The 21,868-nt window shown below is 35.1% G+C and overlaps 1 protein-coding gene across 1 annotated transcript; it reads right to left on the bottom strand.

Annotated features, from left to right (window-relative positions):
- Window positions 1-96: 96 nt before the first annotated feature.
- On the bottom strand, window positions 97-2,291 carry LOC133831351 (large ribosomal subunit protein uL1-like). Its single transcript, XM_062261609.1, has 6 exons — window positions 2,179-2,291; window positions 2,038-2,076; window positions 1,517-1,736; window positions 1,128-1,293; window positions 600-805; window positions 97-343 (listed from the first exon to the last, which is right to left on the bottom strand). The coding sequence occupies exons 2-6, from the start codon at window positions 2,040-2,042 to the stop codon at window positions 290-292; spliced, it is 651 nt and encodes a 216-aa protein (XP_062117593.1). The 5' UTR covers window positions 2,043-2,076; window positions 2,179-2,291; the 3' UTR covers window positions 97-289.
- Window positions 2,292-21,868: the final 19,577 nt, after the last annotated feature.

Raw genomic sequence — 21,868 nt, 5'->3', positions numbered from 1 at the left:
AGCTAGTAAAAAACGATACGGCAATAATCTACCGTTTCATCAAAATTAAATACCAAATTCAATAGCCAGGTGGCAAAAGAAAGCAAAGCCAAAACGTGAAGAAATAAATAATTCTCCTTTAAAAGCCACAAAATCTTAATGTCACAGTAGTGATAAAAATTACAAACTAGGCGAATCCAACAAAAACAAAATTGCAGGTTGACGCAATCTCAAAACAAAAATGTCTTGCTTAAATGTTTGCAATGCTTTCCTCCCACTACTACCACAATTTCATAGAGCATATGGGAAATTAAAAGATACGGATTGCACTTCCCATGGTACTCTTCAGGTACAAGCACCTCACCTGTTTGAACACAAACAAACAAGATTGTTAAGAATCAAGATCGATCAACTATACTAAATTCCGAAAATAAACAGGCTTGAATGTGATTAGCTAGTTTTTACTACAGTAAGATGATATTGTTGATTTAAGCCATAAATTCATGCCATTACTCGTATTAACATTTGGGAAACAAAAATAAAAGATGCTCGGACAATGAAGATCTGTATGGTAATGGAAAGTTAGTACATTTCTTGCTTTAAAAAGCCATTTCACTTACATTTTGCCAGTTCTTCTTCAATAATGACACTAGAAAATTGACACTCATTTGCACATTCTGGAAGATCTGCTTCTCCTCCATGGATAAATTTCCAACAGCAACTCCCATACAAAGGACCTTCTTAAGTTGGAACTTCACCATGGCTTTGGTTTCGTTGACTTTCGACTCCAAAGATTCCTGGTGGGTGACCAATGTTGGAAACTTACCTGCATTTAATAAAAAGGTGAAATAAAATGGTTAGAGAAATAAAATCGATAAAGAAAGAAGCAGATTTAAGAAAAAATGCAATGCATTTCACACAAATGTTCCAGCAGAAAGCAAAAGGAACAACATTTTTTAAGTTGAATTAATATAAAGTTTAGTGCTAAGCTTATGAAAACTGGAACCGGCTTTCTAAATATAAAGTTCTGAAGGATTTGAACATATCTTAGCCAACAGACAAAAGAAACTACAAACCAAGAGAACGACTCAAATGTGATGTTTGACCAAAAAAAACTAATTGTAAGTGCAACTGGAAGAGTTACTTGCCTGCCTTGTTGAGTCCAGGACCCAGAAGACGAGGAATTTGCTTAATGACAGCTTCAGAAGCCAAAAAAGCATGGAACTTCTTGGCGAGCTTCTTGACCAATTTCTTGTTCTTGTTAAGCTTTTTCAATCCTTCTACATCCATATAGTCCAATCCTATTTTCTCAGCCTGGAGAATAAGAATAATATACCAGAATAAGCCAACAAGCAAATCCAACTTTATACTTGGGTGTAATATATTTGGCTTGTGACAAGTGATACAAACTTGGTCCAATTGAAAAAATACAAACTTCTAATCCAGTATATTTGGTTCTTGTAAGTAAAATAATGAATTCCCACCAATCCAAAAGGAAAATTATTGATAAAATTGTGTAATAACAAGTTAGTTTTACCTCTTCAACGTGTTGAGCATCTCCCAACATGCAAATCTTCATCTTAGGACGAGGAATGTGAGGAAGCTTAACAGACCCACTGAAACGCTTGTCTTTTTGGGGGTCATAGTTCTTCAATCCAATTTGAAGCTCAATGGTCTCAGTGAACTTACGGTTCTTCTCTTTCGAGTTGATAACAATCTGGGCGATGCCCTCTCTCACAGCATCACTACTGAGCTTACTATATAAACAAAAACAAAAATCTTCTAAGATACCAAACAAAACTAAAACCCCAAAAACAATATCATCCTATCTTTTCAAATCATAAATGTACAATGCTGGAAAATATTAATCAATCACAGATGCCAAAACAACTTATGAACTCGTCTAAAATGGTTAAGACATAACATGAAAAGGCCTGAAAGTTCATCACAACCAAACAGTCTAACACCGAATACAATCTACCATTTTATTCTCATTTGTAGTGCTTAAAATTGCATTTCTAAGAATAAAAACAAGATTAGTATAGCAAGAAATATTACCTCATACTTCCTCACTACAGTTTCTCCCAGATGAATACTCTACAAAGAAAAAAAAACAAAAAAACATAAGAATTTAGGGTTCGAATAAAACCATGGAACACCCGAATGAGCATTCTAAGCCAAAAGGAAGAGAGAGTTAACCTAATAGAGAAGAACCAAACACTGGTCTGCAACCGCAGCTGAGCAAGGCGAAGAGAGAACCCTAAATAGTCTTAACTTTGACCCTTATAAAACCCTACACACGTGCTATAGACTGTCGCACGGGTTTGGTCATTTTATTTTTATTTTTTCTAGTCCTCTCTCGGTACGTGAGAAATAACAAACATGTATCAAAAATTAAAAATAACATTTTCTTTTTTCTTTTTTACAAACATTTAGGGTCTGATTTGTTCACGATTAGAAAACTGTATTTTTTAAAAGTGGGATTCTGAAATGAAAATCTGAATTTAGTGACTGAAAACATGTTTCTGAAAATGCGATTGGTTCAATGTCAGTAAACTGTTTTTAAGTTTTAAAAAACTGAATCTGTGATTGGGATTAAATTTGAAAATATAACAGATACTGAATACGTGATTGGATTAGCTGAAAGTAAAATTTAATTATATTGATAAATTAAAATTTAATAATAGTGCATTAATTAAATTCATAACAATATTGCATTGTAATTAACTTTGATTTTTTTTATAAATTAAAGTTATATTTTTTTAGGGCATGATTGATTAGTGATTTAAAAATTATATTTTGAAAAAGTATGATTCTGAAAAAAGAATCTAGATTTAGTGTTTGAAAATATGTTTATGAAAATGTGATTGAATGTATTGTCCGTTAACTATTTTTTAGTTTTATAAAATTGAATAATTTTTTGGTAGAAAATCTAAAAATTAAATATGTAATATATATTTTTTATTTTTGGTATAATAATAATTGAAGTGAAAATATTTTTTTTATTTATTTGTTGTAATTTTTATTTGATCAATGAATTTTTTTAGAAAATATATTGTAAATTAGAATTAAATTATATTCTGTTATATGATTTTATAATTAATTATTTTACTAAATTTATATGGATAAAAATTTTAAAAAGTAGATTGACTTGTAAAATTGACAAAAGAAAAAAAAATCAAGACTATAAGAAAAATAAAAGAAAATTAGCAAGAAATTTTTTTTTCTTTTTAAACTCAATTTACAATTTGTGGACTTAGAAAAATATTTTACTTTGTTAGCTATTTTTATTTTATAATATTTAACTTTTAGTATAGAATTGAAATGATAAATTTATATTTATTTATTAATAGTAATTTTTTTTTGTAATTTTTATTTTATAAAATATTTTATCATTAGCTGAATTTTATTTTAAAAAATATATTATAAATTAGAATCAATTGCATCCTTTTGTATAATTTTACAATGAAATATTTTAACAAATATATATAGTTATGGAGGTGAATAAGAATTTTAAATTGAAGAAAATACCCTTTTTATTAAAAAAAATAGAGTAAATATTTTTACACTAGAATTGTAGAAAGAAGAAAAAAAATTGTCAGTAAAGAAAAATTATTGTACAACATAGCACCTTAAAAAAAATGTAAAAAGTCTATTAATATATAAATTAATATTATTTATTAGAAAATAATATAAAGAGAGAGATAGAGAAGCAAGATCCGTGAGATGAGCCTTAGATGAGATGTTATGAGAGAGAGAGGAACATTATGAGTCCTTGAAACAAGTGGTCTGGAAAAAAAAAAAAAAAAACAGAAAACAAAAACAAAAACGTGAAAACATCATTTCCTAAATCCTTTTATAAATTAGAATTTGTTTTTAAAAATAGTTTTCAAAAATGATAAACCAAACAAGAATTTTGTGTAGGTCCCACAATTTTTAAATTTTAAAAACATAAAATTTGATTGGAATTCTATACCAATCACACCCTTAAATTTCTCATACAATTTTTTTTTCTTCTTTCCACTTTTCTCCTCTACACTTTCTTTCCTTCCATACCAAGTACAGGGTTAGTGCTTGGGATGCACATTTTTTTCATGGGGACGGGCCTCGCGGGGACTGTCCCTAATGGGGCGGGAAATCCCAATCTAAATAGGGAACGAGGATAACTTTTAATCCCCGAATGTTAAATGGGGTGGGGATGGGGATAGCACTCCCCGCCCCGACGGGTCCCATTTAAATTTTTATATATTTTTGTAATATTTTATATGTATTTTATATCTTTCTTTATGTGTTTTTATAATATAGTAGTAACTTTTTAAAAAATTTAAATTTTATTTAGGATAGTGTTTAATATTTTAAATAATAAATATTGTGCAATATTTTAATTTACATATAATTTAAGATTTTTATTTTAAAATTTATTTTTTAAATAAATGGGTTCCCCGTAGGGATTCCCCGCCCCAATAGGGGATTCCCCACCCCGTCCCCGACAGGGAATAAGCAGGGACGGGGATTAGAAATATAAATGAGGACGGGGGAGCACTCCCCGCTAATTCCTCGCCCCATGTGCATCACTAGTTAGTGCAATAAAGGTTCCTTAGGGCAGCTCCAACCGGACTTTAAAACAGCAAATATAGTACCAAAAAGTCACAAAATCAAATCCAACTCAACTGCATTTATCCCACCATTATGCTGTCAAGCTACAGTACCCTACCAAATATGGGAGAGTACTATAGCAACGGTAAAAAAAAATTTACTATTTTGTTTTTTATATTAGTATTTAATATTAAACATATATGTATATTATTTTATATATAAGATAAAATAATAAAGAATATAAATTTTGGTATAATTTTTGATGTTGTGGTTGGAATGGAAAAAAAATATTGTACTAAGATTCTTTAATTTTGGTGTTGGTGCAACATCATATATGGTGTTATGGGTTGGAGATAGCCTTAGAGAAATCCAATGAATGTCCCTCTACTAGTTTTTTCAATAAAGCTATAATAAATAGCATAGTTAACAAAGTCAAATACCCTTAAATTATTTTTTAAAATAACTAACAAATAAAATGATTTTCTATTTACTAGTTACAAGCAACGTGCATTTGCTTAGTTTTATTTAAAAATTATTATATTTTTCAATTATTATTTAAATTTTAAATAAATAAACAATATCATATATTATAAAAGAATGACACAAATATTTTTTTTTAAAATAAGTCAAACAATTATCTATAATCTTAAAAGAAATAAATAATAGGGATTTTTACAATTATATACCTATAATATGAAATAATTACTGTTATACCCAGATTTTGAGCCATGAGAATTGTGACCTCGAAAGCTGGAGTCATAATGAATGAACTCGTAAAGTCTGGAATATGTGCGAAATCTAAACATCGAGCCTACAAAACAGAGACGACTTCGAAGATGGTAGCCTCGAAATCCTCACAGGCTCGAAAGGTAGACCCCGAGGTGCATCTGTTCTTGAGGATGACCTCGGATCAGGGGCTCCGAGCCTGACGCGCGTACGAGCTCGAAGTCATGTGGCCTCGAGATATGTTATAGCTCGAAAGTCAGTAAGAAACCTGGGAGAATATGGCCTTGGTGATATAGGATAATAACTTTGAATATCCTAATGAGTCATCTATAAGAGAAGCGGTCTACATTTATTACTGTAAATCCCCTACAATCAAAGGATATTATTTGATTAGTTATACGCCCCCTAGTCTTAAGGGGACGTTTCCTTTTATATCGGATTGCAGGCATTTAATGCCATTTAATTTATTTGCAAATATAGAGTAACCACCCGAAATATGTGGGATAGTATTCTGAAATCTTCTCTATAAATAGAGAGGTCATGCACTATTGTAAAGGACAGAATTTTGGTGATCTTGAGAGAAAACTCTGAAGAATTCATCCTTGAAGAATTTTCAGAGATCATCTTGAGTTTAATAACAAAGACTCGTGGACTAGGCAGATTTTAACTGCTGAACCACGTAAAAAATCGTGTGTGTATTATCATATGTTTATTGGCCATTACTGATTATTGTTTACGTGCTCTTCTTTCACTGTTGACGAAAAACGACGTCAACAATTACAAAAATCACCTACAAAATTTTATTTACAAAAATACATTGCCACGTCATCTAAAAATATCATATTCTAAAAGTAATATACCTGAATTTGAAACTTTCACGAAATCTCGATTTTCCTATTTTTCTAGGTTTAAAAAAGTAACATTTTGGTTACTTAAAATATTAATAAGTTACCAATTAGTTACTTTTTTACTGTTTTTTATACCGCTTTTTTCAACTTTTGTTTTCATGGTACGAGGCCCCTCTCTCTCTCTCTCCACTATACTCTTTTTTTTATTAATTTCTTACATTCTCTCTTATCTTTAATTACAAAAATCTTTTTCCGGCCACACCGCGACCTACTTTTCAAGGTGATTATTTTGATATGTGAGAAGCATATGATTTTTGGCCATCGCCGGAGAAGATGAACGGAATAAAAAAAAAAAAAACTTTTTAGTTTCTTTTTTATATTATGTTGACAAAAAAGTAACTAAATTTAAACTTGATCAAAATTTAATATACTAAAATTTGTATTCTTATTTTACATTTTAAAGATACTATATTGTATTCTAAACAACTTAAATTTATTTAAAAATGTTCCAAGTAATTTTTTTAAAATAGATTTTGTATGATATTGCTTGGTAACTTTTAAATAGAATAATGTAAAAAAATCACTGTATAATATATTAAAAGTAACTTTTAATAATAAGTTATATAGTAATTTGTATATTTTATTATAACTCATTAGTTTCTAAGAAATGACTAATCAGCAACGTAAAAGTATCTTAAGTAATAAGACACCATAATATAACTTCAAAATAACTAATCAGTGTCTTAAGATAAAAAAAAATTTCAAAAAATAAGTATTTGAGGTAACTAAAATGTATATAAAATAATATGCTATAAAAATAAAAAATTTAATGAAAAAAATAATTAATTGGTAACTTATTAACATTTTAAGTAATCAAAATGTTACTTTTTTAAACCCTGAGATTTCAGAAAAGTTTCAAATTCAGATATATTATTTTTAGAATTCGGTATTTTTTTATGACATGGCAATGTATTTTTGTAAATAAAATTTTGTAGGTGATTTTTGTAATTAAATTATAAAAAACAATATGGAATGTAAATTTCTCTAAATAATATCATAATTTTTATTTAAAAATATTGTTAAGCCAATCATCTGTTAGATACACACTTTTTACATATAAAAATATAATGCATTCTAGTTTTGAAGTAAAGTATTTGATGTTGTTTATTATTTTTAAATTTAGTGTTCATAATAATTTAAATTTTGGTATTTCTATATTTTGATTTATATATTATATGTTGTAGTTTTAATTTTAAAATTAAATATTTTTTTAATTTTCTTTTAGAAATAATATTCAATATAATAAAATATTAAAAAAATTCTAAATTAAAAGTATGAATTTAAAAAGTTTATTTGATCAAATTTTAATTATTTAATTAAAAAAAATTAAAGCGAATAAAATTTTATTTATAAATATATATTATTCAATTAATGGCTATAATAATTAAAATAAAATAAATAGCATTTTTGCCTCCTGAACTTTTGACAATACTAGATTGTGCCCCATAAAATATACGGTCAATTAAAATATCCTCCTAAACTATTGATATTATCATATTGTGCCCCATGTTATAATTTGTATAAAATAATTAGCATTTTTGCTCCTAAACTTTGACAACTACCAAATTATACCCCATTTAATTATAAAAATTTAAAAATCTGATTTTATAAGATCTTAAAAAATTAAAGAAAAATTATTAAAAAAATTCAATAAAATACTAAAATTATTAAAAATGCAGATGCTTTCATATTCACTTTTGCTTGGGATGATGGTGATTTAAGTATTTAAGACTGTAGAGAATGGTGAATAGAATTGTATGTTTTATTCATGTGAATGTCATATATTTATACAACTTAGGAGAAACTAAAATAGGAAAGTATGAGAGAAAATAGGAAACGAAATAATTACAATTGACCCTATCTTCTAGCTAATTTACAGCTAATTATTTTAACACTCTCCCTCAAGCTGGAGCATAGATGTTAATCATGCCCAGCTTGTTACAAAGATAATCAACCCACACCCCATTCAAAGCCTTTGTAAAAATGTCTCCTAATTGTTCTCCAGTTTTCACATATTCTGTAGAGATTAAGCCTTGTTGAATTTTCTCACGAACAAAATGACAATCAATCTCAATGTGCTTAGTTCGCTCATGAAACACATGATTTGAGGCAATATGAAGAGCAGCTTGATTATCACACCATAATTTTGCTGGCACTGAAGTCTGAAATCCTACTTCAATCAAAAGCTGATATATCCACACTATCTCACACACAGATTGTGCCATAGCCCTATATTCTGATTCAGCACTGGATCTGGACACAACATTTTGTTTCTTACTCTTCCAAGAGACCAAATTACCTCCAACAAAGACACAATAACCTGAAGTGGATCGTCTATCCACCTTGGAACCAGCCCAATATGCATCTGAGAAACACTCCATCTGGGTGTGCCCATGATCCTTGTAAACAATACCTCTTCCGGGTGCTCCTTTCAAGTAACACAAAATTTGCTCTAAGGCTGCCCAATGATGAATTGTTTGAGATGACATAAATTGACTAACAACACTAACTGAGAATGCAATATCTGGACGAGTCATAGTAAGATAATTCAGCTTTCCAACTAATCTGCGATATTTCTCAGGATCTTCAAATGGTTCCCCATCACGTGTCAGATGCATAGCTGGATTCATTGGAGCACTACAAGGTTTTGCTCCCAATTTTCCTGTCTCAGTTAACAAATCAAGTACATACTTCCTTTGAGACAGAAAAATACCTTGTTTACTCCGAGTGACTTCAACTCCCAAGAAATACTTGAGCAACCCAAATCCTTCGTGTGAAACTGGGTATGAAGGAATGATTTAAGGGAAGAGATGCCTTCAGTATCATTTCCAGTAATAACGACGTCATCCACATACACAACTAACAAAATGATACCAGCAGTTGATCTTTTATAGAACATAGAATGATCTGACTTACTTTTCAACAAACCAAATTTCTCAATAGCCTGACTAAATTTACCAAACCAAGCACGAGGACTCTGTTTCAAACCATATAGAGACTTGTGAAGACGACAAACTCGACCTAACCCCCCTTGAGCACAAACCCAGGAGGTTGCTCCATATATACTTCTTCCTCAAGATCTCCATGAAGAAAAGCATTTGTAATATCAAGCTGATGCAAAGGCCAATGATGAGTAGCTGCCATGGAAATGAACAGTCGAACAGATGTGTTAGCAACAGGAGAAAAAGTATCACAATAGTCCACTCCATAAGTTTGAGCATAACCCTTGGCAACAAGACGGGCCTCTAAGCGAGCAATTGTTCCATCCGGATTGACTTTAACCGTAAACACCCATTTGCACCCTATGGCCCATGTTCCTGAAGGCAAATTAACCAAGTCTCAAGTACCATTTGCAACTAAAGCATTCATCTCTTCTATCATTGCAGCAAGTCAGCCAGAATGAGACATCGCTTCAAGAACAGTTTTAGGAATAGTGATAGAATCAAGAGAAACAATAAAAGAGCAAGAAGAAGATGAGAGATGATTATAAGAAACAAAAGAAGAAACAGGGTATGTACATTGGCGTTTACCTTTACGTAGTGCAATGGGAAGATCATCTTTGAGTGCCGGATCTGATGACGAAGATGCAGGTGCAGGACATGAAACGGGAGGTGGAGGAGGTGGACGCCTGGTGTACACTATAGGAGGCTTAGGAAGTGGTGGAGGTGGTGGAGGTGGTGGAGGTGTAGGCATTGCGGGAGCTATGACCGAGGCAGGTGAAGGAACAAGAGACTCGTCAAAACATGTATCAGGCGCAGAGGATGTGACAGAACATACCAACAAATCATCATCCTCCCCCTGACGAGTAGGAGTAGGTGAAGATGAAAAATAAGGTGTATTTTCCACAAAAGTAACATCAATAGAAACAAGATATTTGTTGAGATCAGGACAATAACACCTATACCCTTTCTGAAGACGAGAATAACCAAGAAAGACACACTTTAATGACTTAGGGTCTGATTTGGTGACATGTGGACGGACATCGCGAGCAAAACAAACACTGCTAAATACCCGAGGAGCAACTGGAAACAATGACTTACCAGGAAAAAGAATTTTAAATGGGATCTCACCATTAAGTACAGAGGATGGCATGCGATTAATAAGAAAGCATGCTGTGGAAACTGCATCGGCCCAAAAAGGTTTAGGAACTTTCATTTGAAACAAGAGGACACATGCAGTTTCAAGAAGATGTCTGTTTTTACGTTCTGCTACACCATTTTGAGGTGTAGTATCAACACAAGAAGTTTCATGAAGCATGCCATTAGAGGTCATGTAAGATTGAAATTGAGTAGATGTGTACTCTTTGGCATTATCACTTCGCAAAATACGAACAGACACATTAAATTGATTTTGAATCTCAGCACAAAAAGCACAAAATATAGAAAACAACTCAGAACGATTTTTTATTAAATATAACCAAGTTACACGAGAATAATCATCCACAAAAGTAACAAAATACCTAAATCCAGGTTGAGACAAAATAGGAGAAGGACCCCAAACATCAGAATGAACTAACTCAAAAGGAACACTAGCACGTTTATTGACTCGAGGACTCAAACTAACACGATGATGTTTGGCAAACTGACATGACTCATAATCTAATGAAGACACCTTACTATACTGGGGACAGAGTTTCTTGAGCAGAGGAAGGGATGGATGGCCCAAACGACAATGAGCCTCAAAAGCGGAAGCAACACTCGGACAAGCAATAGAGGCTGGTGGAAGTGGATCAAGAACATACAGGCCGCCAGATTCATGTCCTTTACCAATAATCTTCTTCATTATAAGATCCTGAAACAAACAATGATCGGGAAAGAATGAGATTGAACAGTTTAGATTACGAGTGAGTTGACTAACAGAAAGTTAATTAAATGACAAATTAGGTAAATGTAAGACTGATGACAAAGTGAGCAGAGGTGTGGGAGCAACAGTGTAAGATCCAAGAACAGAAGATGGTGATCCATCAGCTAAGGTAACAGTAGAAGTGGGACTATGAGACTGAAAAGTGGAAAAGAGACTGGAATTACCTGTCATATGATCTGTGGCACCAGAATCAATGACCCATTTTGAGGATGTGGAAAGAAGGCATGCATTAGAGTTACCTGAATCAGCTATCGCAGTGACAGAAGGAGATGAAGACTTAAGTGATTCCTGATACCTCGAGAACTTGGCAAATGCATCAGCAGAAATAAGGATCAATTTTTTAGATGCATCACTAGTGCTTGCAATATTAGCAGAGTGTTTTTGCTGATTTTTGAACTATAACTTCCTACACTCAAACTTGGTGTGGCCTGGTTTCTTACAATAGTTGCACATGATGCTCCTGGAATCTGGTGTTCGATTATCAGGTCCTTGTGAATTACCTCCTTTGTATCCACTTGGAGTAGAGTTTTTCCATGGTGCAGAATTGTTACGACTCACCAAGGCGCTATTAAGAGGAGCTAAAGAGGATGTTTCTATGCGAAGAACATGAGTAAACACATCTTGTAAAGAGGAGACATCAGAACCACAGAGAACTTGTGACTTTGCAGAGTCAAATTCAGATGAGAGTCCTGCAAGAAAACTCATAAAAGCCATCTGCTCTCATTGGCGCTGTTGAACCTTCACATCAGGACTAAATGGCAATAACACATTAAGCTCTTCATATGTTTTTTTAAATGCCATAAAGTAACTCATAAGAGACTGATCTTGTTTCTCCGCACGATAAAAGGCTTTGCAAACATCATATATGAGAGATATGTTGTTTTTGCCAGAATACAAAAACTCCAAGTCATCCATTAGATCTTTAGCTAATTCACAATGATTAATCAAACTAATTACCTCATTATCGATAGAATTTCGAATTTGAAGGAACAAGCGAGCATCCTCACGGAGCCATATTTTTCTTGAATCATCTTTTTCTTTGGGAGGATCGTCAGTCAAGTGATCATCTTTGTCAATACTCCTCAGCTATAGTCGAATCTTCTTACTCCATTCCAAATAATTCGAACCAATCAATTTATGGTCCGTGATTTTAGACATCACGGGAACCACATCAGAAACAACCACTGATTTCGAATCTGATTTTATCTCTGCCATAATCTCGAAAGCAAAAGCAATTGAAAGAGAAAATGAAGAAAGCGAACACCAAAGAATGAACACCCAAACACGAAGAAGGCAAAAGTATCAAACCACAAAATGAGAATAACTGCCGGAGAGCGATGCAAGGAGGACAATTTGGAAAATAGGAAATAAGAATTTACGCTGCACAGCATTGTTGCTGATGAATGATAAATTTATGTCATATCCGGACAATTTTTCTTCTGGCATATTATTATAATTTGATTGGAGCTGACATTGGTATCTTTGAAATTATAAATTTCCATGTTGTTATTCTGATTGTAGAGTGTGTTTTCCTGTTAAGTTGGAATATGTATTTACTCATGTTGGTTTAGCTTTCTGCTTCACATCTTAGTAACATCACGTGCATTTACTTTTAACACCTACATATTCCTTAGTTTCAATTCACTTTGTTAAAGTGATAATGGGTATCTTTTGTTTTCAAAAAATTATTGGAAGAATGGTTTCAGTTTACTTTTGAATTATTGTGCCGAACTCTCCTGATGTGGTGTTATGCTTATAAGTTTTCTTTTGTTTGCTTCGTACAGGTGCATGCAACTGTTTCTAAAAAGGAGCCGCCAAAATGGTGGGAAAAGAATGCACCAAACATGGTTGACATTCATTCTACACAAGAATTCTTGAGTTCTTTAGGTGAAGCTAGAGATATATTAGTTATTGCAGAGTTCTATGGAACTTATGTGATGCTTTTAGATATGTTTTAAGAGAACTTCTCTTTCATTTGATGTTGCAGGACATTTGGAACAAGACTTGGTATCCGAAATTGTGTGACAACTTGGAAGTGTTTCATAAGGTGACATAGTTGTTTTCTGGAACTAAGTATCCTACGGCTAATCTTTTTTTCCCAAAGATGTGTCAAATTAAGATGAGAATTGAAGCATGGATGACATCAGATGAGCCCTTTATTAGGGACATGGCAACTCAAATGATGTCTAAGTGTCAAAAGTATTGGGAAGAGATTCATTGACTTATGACTGTGACAATTGTTTTGGATCCAAGATATAAGTTTATGTTGATCGAATATTATTTTCCAACAATTTATGGAAATGATCAATATGGGATTGAAATTGAGAAGGTCTGCAAGCTTTGTTATGAGCTACTGGAAGTGTACAATTCTAAGTTTCCTAATCTAAGAGAAAGAAGTCAGGAAATGGATAGTGTATCAGCATCTTCTTCAACACAAATGGATGTTCTTTCTAACTTTGACATGTATCTTATAGTTGCCTATGGTGCAGAGAATATGAAGTCAGAGTTAGAACATTATTTAGAAGATAAATTGACACTTAGGATTGATGAGTTCTTTGTTATATGCAATTATTAGAAACTAACACTACTCAAATATCCTGTGTTGAATATGATTGCCAAAGATATATTTGTTGTGCCTATTAGCACTGTTGCTTAAAAATCTACATTTGGCACTGGTGGTAGACATGTGGGTTCACACCGAGCGAGACTTCATCCTTCTACATTAGAAGCATTGATATGCACTCAAAATTGGTTGGTAAATGACAAAAAAATATAAATATACTTATCTTTATATATATATATATTCATATTTAGTTGTATTATTTTGATATTTATTTATTTAATTTTTTTTACAGAAATGACTCCACTAGTCACCATGAAATGATGAAGATAATGATGTAGATCCAACTATGATAATTAGTTCAGTTTTTATAAGTCATCAAATACATTATAAATACATATATATTTTTTGTAGGAGCCATACATAATTTATCTTGATGATTAAGGTAGCAGATCAATGAAGAAGAGAAAAGTCAATTTACTTTTGAAGCACTGAAAGTGGAGCACTATGTTGTATATGATAGTTTTATTATACTTTGTTCTCTTGAGAAACTCTCATTATACTTGGCGAATTCTTGATTTAAATGATAATATAGTGATATGATTTAATCAAATTCTCTAATGCTACTTATATACATGCATATTACTTAAAATTGACATTTTATATGTGGTTTAGAATATCATCAATTATAAATAGACTTTAAGGGTAAGATTTATATAATTTTTTATTTCACAACTACTCTATGAAAGAATTATAAATATTGGAAAATATGTTTGATATAATTCATCCTTATTCTTGTATTTATTTTTGTAAATTTTAAAATAAAAAACAAAATAAAATATTTAAGAGTGTAGTTGATACGAAGTGAAAAATATAAATATTGTAATAAAAAATAATAATTTAAGCTTAGGGAGAATTCTAAAATTATAATTTTCTAAGAATTAATTTGATGGATTTAGAAATGTTGAAAAATATGTTTTCTTTTTTACAAAGAAATATATGGATGTTTGAAATATGTTGAGACTTTTTCATCAGAAGAAAGAAAAGAAATAAAAAAATTTGTTAAGCCTTTAAAAAAAATCAACTATAATTCAATGTTTCTTAAAAAAAAAGTGAAACAAGTCGGGTCAAACCTGCCCTGATTCAGTTGGTGCGGGTCGACCTGACCCGCTCCAAGTAACTTATTGGGACGGGGCGGGGCAAACCCGCCCCATTTACATGCCTAATAGTCCATTGAGTTATTCTGAGCTCTACTTTGCACTCGCAAGCATATATGATTTTGCAAAGTATTTGCTTGAACTGAGTTTGGAATTTTTGGATTTGAAATTTTTTAGTTTGATATTTGCTTGAACTGGGTTTGAAGATGGACAGTGAGGGGAATAGAGGGAGAACGATTGAGGAAGAGATCTCAGTTTTTTTATTAATTGTGTTAAAAATTATGATTTATTTAAGGTTAATTAATAAGTTTTTAATTTCTAAAAGGCTAAATATTCATTTGGTATCATGTGTTTTATCAAAAGACATATTTGGTAGTTGATACCCTATGTTTTTAATAATGCTCATTTGGTACCTTGTAATTTGAAATCATATATATTTGGTACCATGACCTCAATTTTGATCAATAAAATTTTATCAATATGACCAAACTGCCATTAATTATATGTGTTTCAAATTCAAATTTAATTATTTAGGGCTGGCCTGATTGGTATGTGGTTTGAAAATTATATTTTTTAAAAGTATAATTCTGAAATGAAAATATGAATTTAGTGTGTTAAAACATGTTTATGAAAATGTGATTGGTTCAATATCTGTAAACTATTTTTTAGTTTTAAAAAACTGAATCTATAATTGATAAAATATCTGAAAATATAACAAAAATAGAATATCTGAGTGGTGAACCTAAATCTAAAAACTATTTAAATTTAATATTTTTTTAACAAATGTTGTATATATTAAATTTTGATGAACCCAAAAATTTAATTAAATAAAATTTAAAATGAATAGACTGGTTAAATTCATGATAATGTTCATTGACATAAAATTTTATTTTTTTAATTGAAATTACATTTTTATTAATAACTCTGCCATTTGGACCTTCTAGCGATGCCTTGTCTTCTTTGGTTCTACAACTTCTTTCAATGATTGAACAATCAAACTTTTAAAGCCAAGTTAAGAAACATTCAAATACAAAAACTGATTCCCAACAAACTTTGTCATTGGTTGGTATGATTTAAAAGTTTCACATGTAAAGAACAAATGGGAATAGATCAATAGTGATACTACCTGTCGATCATTAGCACTCATCTTTCAATAAGTATAGAATCATCAAGAAACATAAGATAAAACAAAAGCCTTCTTGCTACATACAATGCATAGAAAAACTATTAAAAACACCCAAAATGCCAAAACTATTGAACAAAATCTACAAGCAGAGTACACTCGCAACAATTTGCAAGAATGAAAACACATAAAAAAAATGATAAAAAAAAGTTCATTAAAATTCAGCCATGTTGATTAGATATATAGCACAATAATATAAGTTGTACCACTGGCCATTAAAGGAGAGTTAAACAGAGGACAAAAAATTTACAATGCCATTGTTTTGATGGGTACTATTTTCCCTAGTTCTTGTGACCTTGTATGAATTGAAGAACAAAATGAGAATTCAGTGTCTTTATAGTGACAAAATCAGCCATAATATCAACTAAATAAGCACTCATCAAACCAACTAGATAAGCCTTCAAAGAATTTCTCTGATTTTTTCTGTTTACTCTAATCATGAGCTACTTATATGATTCTTACATTGGATTTAGCACCATTAAAGCTTATTGAAAACAAAATTGTTGACTGTCTTTTTTGCTATCAACCTTAAAATGAGAAATTAAAGAAATAAGCAATACGAACACAATGATTTTTATGTGGTTCAGGTTATAAAAGAACCCTAGTCCACAAATCTCTGGTATTAAGAGGATTGGAAGCTTGTGATGACAAGTTCCAATGGTGTATTCTTAGGCAACGTTTAGATTGCTCTGAGTACAAGGTGTTTTTCCTCTAAAATAGTGACCCCTTTACAATAAGACTCCCAACTCTATTTATAGAGGCTGGGGTAATTAATACTAATCATTTGTAAATAAAATACATTATTCTCGTTATGGAGGGATTAATACCAATTCAATGCATTGGGCTGCATTGAATAGAGACCACGACCCAAGCGAGATCCGCGGGGCCCACTGCAGAAAGGTACCTACTTTATGGGGAACATGCCCCTGGTACTGTCAGGGCAGCTATACATATTTCTGTGTCAAACGACATAGTGGGAGTGCGAATTGTCTAGTCGTACAATCAACAACACTGTAGGCAGATCGCCTAAAAGGTTGTCAGGTGCTCCTCTGATGCTATAAACCCGCACTGGCTGACACCTGGCGCCTTATCTTGGTTCAAGAACTGGAACCTCGGACCTGGGAGACAACTGGGGGGATGAGAGCCCTCGCTTTAATTGCCTGAGCTAGAGAACCTCCGGCTCCGAGGGCAAGCCTCAAAGAGTAATCTACCTTTAAGGAATCCACAACCTACCCACTGGCGGAGACAGGCGACCTCACCTAAAAGGATCTTCGCCTTGAAGAGCCCTCGGGGAGTAACATACTCCAAAGACGTATAAGACCATCCAAACCAGTCATTGTGAGTTGTCACGTGTCGGAGGCGAAAATACAGACAAAATTTTCCCCCCAAGTCTCTACTCGCCCTCGGGTAGTGGAGACTTAAATTAAGAGGAACGATTTGAACAATTGGAGGGAGAAACGTTTAGGCTTTCCTCTGACGTCACTCTCAAAGGTGAACCCACGTGTCGACGCCCCATTGTTGGGCTCGTCAATCCATGCATTTGATTAGGGTTCAACTTTGAGATCCCAAACGTCTACTTGGCACCCAAGGCGTCTTTTCCCAAAGAAACAATGATTGTGATTCGTGCCTTTTGAACCCTGATCGCTGGATCATCCTCGTGACCTTATCAGGGAAGCCAATTGACGGTCTTGGGGAAGTTGCTTTCCCTTTAAGTTTTATTGGGTATAAAATCCAGAAAAAACCTTATCAGTTTCACACTGTTACCATACGAAAACCAAAAACCTCACAAAAGCCTCTCTTCTTCCTCACCCTTATCTTCAACCATTTTTCCGCGTGGATTTTCTTACTCCTGGGCAGACGACAAACGATATCTTAGGGTCAGGACTCGCCTCAGCACCTACCTTCGCTTCATCTCGGCTAAGTGCCTTTCTATTTTTATTTATGCTTGAGGATTCTTGATTTATGTTTAGGAATTCCAGTGATATGACATTTAGGATTCTGTTTTTAGCTCTCACGAGTTATCTTAGGCACATTTTGGTATTAGGGATGTTCAAAATGGCCCTCAAAAGTTTTATGTCAATTTTGCGTTTCTGGGCTTGTGACCGGAATTTGGGGAATTCCCAAATTTCGGTAGATTCATCCCCTCTAGCTTGTCCTTAGGCATTGGGGATACCCCACCTTTCCAAACTCTTTCTCTTCTCCCCGAGCAGTATCCCAAGAGTCATTCGTGTTTTGGCCATCTTTCCTTTGGTCAAAACACTAACTGCTTGGTTTTTGTCTCAGATGTCCGAGGAACTCCGACAGCTACACGAACACGGGTTCTACCTCTTCGACCAGGAGATTTCTGATATGGCCCGAGAACAAGGTGCCTCCAAAGGCATTGTAAGGATGGGAGCCCAAGAGCCAGCTGGGGAGTTAGTCGTTCATCCCGACAACCAAGTGGCAGAGAGGCTCAAAATGCCCGAAGACAGGGGTTAACCGTGGAGGAGGTTAGCATAGCCCCGCTTCCACACCCTACACAAATGTACGAGGGCGATGGGTTTAAAGCATAGGATTACCATTCGACACCCCGATGCCATTGAGGCTATCATGAGGCACTATTCGGTCGGGGACAAGTGTCTCATCCGCCTCTGTTGAGAGTCCGAAAGGGCGCACCATAGCGTCAACGACATGGGCGTCTAGAGCCAGGCCCACCTGATGGCAAGGGATATCCTACCCCTCAAACAATATTTTGTGAACTTCTTGAAGTTCATGGGGATAGCCATTTTCTGGCTTTCCCCCAATGATTAAAGAGTGCTTGCGGGGATGTACATTATGTATTGGAAGCAGAAATGGCCTGAGCCTTCGCCAGCGGAGATCCTCTACTTCTACAGCTTCGGCACCACTCCACGAAAAAAGAACACCAAATGAGACGGGTATTATGCCTTGGAGAAGTACGCAGCCTTGTCACTCGACCACAAGGCTCCTCACCATAACGAGAATCATTCTCGGGATTACAAGGACGCCTTTTTCTTCATGAAAGGCTTCCCGAATCGCAGCAATTCGACCCTGATTCTCGACTTTGCTAGAGTTGGTGAGTATCTTCCCTACCATGTTATCTTTCACATTTTTAAGGATTTTTTTGTGTTCGACACTTAGTTAATTCCTTTTGAATAGGTCCTTTCCACTGAACCCACTACATTAAACTCTTCGAGGATCATCTCCAAGCGACGAAGGCTCTCCCCGACCGATATTCGGACCTTAGAGTCCTGGTGACTGAAGCAAACCTCATTAGGTCGGGGCTTCTCAACCGTGGAACAAAGAATCAGCAACTTGGAGCTAACCAAGTATCGCCAGTCTAAAAAGTCTCGGGAGTTGGCATCCCGTCACATCAACTACATAGACTAGTTGGCCCAGAGGGCTTTACAGAAGCAGCTGGTGGAGGAAAGGCTGGAGAACATGCGTGCCGCGGAAGAAGCTCAAAAAGCCCAGGAGGATCGGGAGCTCAAGGAAGAGCTTCAGGCGGGGATGGAAGCCTCGCACACTACTCCAAGTAAACTACCCCTCACCTTATATCACACTCCCTGGGTAGGGGATAGGATAAATTCCGAGCACGTTTTGGACAAATTTCATATCGGCGCTGGACTAGGGAAGAATTCCAAGATTACATAGATTTAATAAACGTGTATCTCCATCGTCCGAGGAGACAGTCAACTCATCGGGGCTTTGTACCCTTAGACTTAGTGACGTCTTTCAACTCGGACTGGTTTTGGCAATATGGCACCAACATGAGTTGCAAGGTCAGAAATAGAATAAGACACCCTCACTGTCTACACCGAGGCTTAACTCACGGCGGGCCTCTGAGTATCTTATGTTATGGCATTAATTTACTGAAGGGAAATACACTAACTATTTAATTTGTTCTTGCAGCTCACATGGGATTATCCAACATTGTCTGGTCTTCCCTGAGGCTTAGAGAACCCCCAAGCTCTTCGGTGGGAGAAGGGTCATCACGCCCCCAGGAGCATCCAGAACCCCCTCCTCCAACCAAGATGCAGAAGGTCCTTACTCTTCCCACAACCATTCCTGAAGTCGATCCACCCCCAGTACTGTAGATTCCATCCTCACCCAGGCCAGAAGAGGTGGTCCAAGAGTTGGAGCAAGAGGCGGTCCAAGAGTCGATCCAAGGGTCAGTCCAAGACTCGGAGTAAGAGGCAGCGTCACCCCATATCCAACTTCTGGTGTATCCCGAGAAATATGAGGGGGGCCTGCTAGAGCAATACGAGAAGATGCTTCAATATTTTGAGGTGAGGTTGGAGGAAGGTAACAAGGCCCTGCACGAGATAGCCGAGACCCTTTGCCAACTTAAGCCACCCCGGGATAGGCCAGTCGTTCCTCCAATAAGTCAGGCCAAGCTGGAGACTTTGTTCTCCGCCAAGCTAGGGGAGATCGTTGCTCCTCTCGCTGTCGAGCTCCTTCAGGGGATCAGCTCCACTATGTGCGAGTTGACCGCCCAAAGCTTCTCCCAACTAGGCAACAATAACGAGGCTTCTCTCGTGGCCTCGTGTCGATTTGCTTATGTCTGGGTAAGTTATTCATTCTCACGTTTGAATTCAATTTAGCGAGGCTTTATTAGGCTAACCTTTTCCCTCTTTTATTTTTTCTTTTTGCAATCCGCCTTAGCCTGCCAACGCCTAGGAGACATCATGATGGAGAATTCATATGAACTCTAGAGGTCTCGGGACAAAATAACCTCCCTCAAGGAGAAAATCCAAGGCCCTCGGGAAGAGCTTGCCTAAGGCCAGACTGCCCTCACAGACGAGAAATAACGCTCTCGGGAGCTTGAGGAAGCTGTCCAGAAGGCCACCGAGGACATGTAGCGGGCCAAGGAGAAGACGAAAATGTTCACTAAGAGTAGGCAGCTAGCCCAAGAGGAGGCTAAGAAGGCTATAGCTGAGGTTGCCCGAGTGGTCCTTGAAAACTCCCTACTTCGGGAGTTAGCTAAGGAGGTCATCGACCGAGCTGAGCTAGGGGAGAGAAAATCCCTCCAAGCCATGAAGATGAATAGATCCTCTCGGTTTCGAGTGGAGAAGCTGGAAAAAGAAGTCGAGAAAATCGTCGAGGATGCCTTCTATGTGGCCTGGTATCATAACCAAGACATGAGCTTGGATTTCACCGGAGAGCCCAATAAGTATAGATTCATCTTCGAAGAGCATCTTCGGGCGACCTAGGTTGCAGAAGCAGCTTCAGCTGCCCAGGCGATCCAAGTGGCTCAAACAGTCGAGGTGACCCCGTCTACCAAGGCCATCTAGCCAAGTGAGGTGACTCCGGCTACTAAAACTACACAGGCAGAAGGTGTCCCGAGTACAAACCCGATCATTGAATTGGTGGAGAAGGTCCTCGAGAACTGCGTGCCATAACTTATTGGGGTATAGACAAACAGCGCTTGAGCCCCCGAGCATAGTTGTAATTACTTTCCCGTTTAAGAATTATGCAGCTTGCCTTGCTTTTTTAATTTTTTTTTTGTTCTATGAATTTAACGTAACATGACTACCACAAGAACAAAAACTCAAACCATTTTAAGCATTTGGTTTTATAAATTCAACGTAACATGACTTCCACAAGAACAAGAACTCAAATCACTTTAAAAACCTAGTTTTATAAATTCAACGTAACATGACTGCCGTGTTAACAAGAGCTCAAATCACTTTAAAAACGTGGTTCTATAAATTCAACATAACATGACTGTCACGAGAACAAGAACTCAAATCATTTTAAAAGCAATTCCAGCGTTTAGTGTCTCTTGTAGGCTCATAGTCCTATAAGTAACTTTAACGCAAAATTTACTATTGGTCCTAACTCGGCGTCCTATGTCCCTGCAATCCAAAGATTCGGGCTTTCAAGGGACCTTGCACGT

The sequence above is a fragment of the Humulus lupulus genome, chromosome 4, assembly GCF_963169125.1.
Source record: "Humulus lupulus chromosome 4, drHumLupu1.1, whole genome shotgun sequence".
NCBI classification, from domain to species: domain Eukaryota; kingdom Viridiplantae; phylum Streptophyta; class Magnoliopsida; order Rosales; family Cannabaceae; genus Humulus; species Humulus lupulus.
Note: the sequence above shows the minus strand (reverse complement) of the source record. Positions and strands in the feature narration are given on the sequence as shown.

Bases quoted from the DNA above. Each gene is read 5' to 3' on its own strand.
- LOC133831351 (XM_062261609.1), bottom strand. The intron at 1,294-1,516 runs GTAAAACTAACT...CTTATTCTCCAG, and splicing joins ATGCTCAACACGTTGAAGAG to GCTGAGAAAATAGGATTGGA. The intron at 344-599 runs GTAAGTGAAATG...GTGTTCAAACAG, and splicing joins TGAAGAAGAACTGGCAAAAT to GTGAGGTGCTTGTACCTGAA.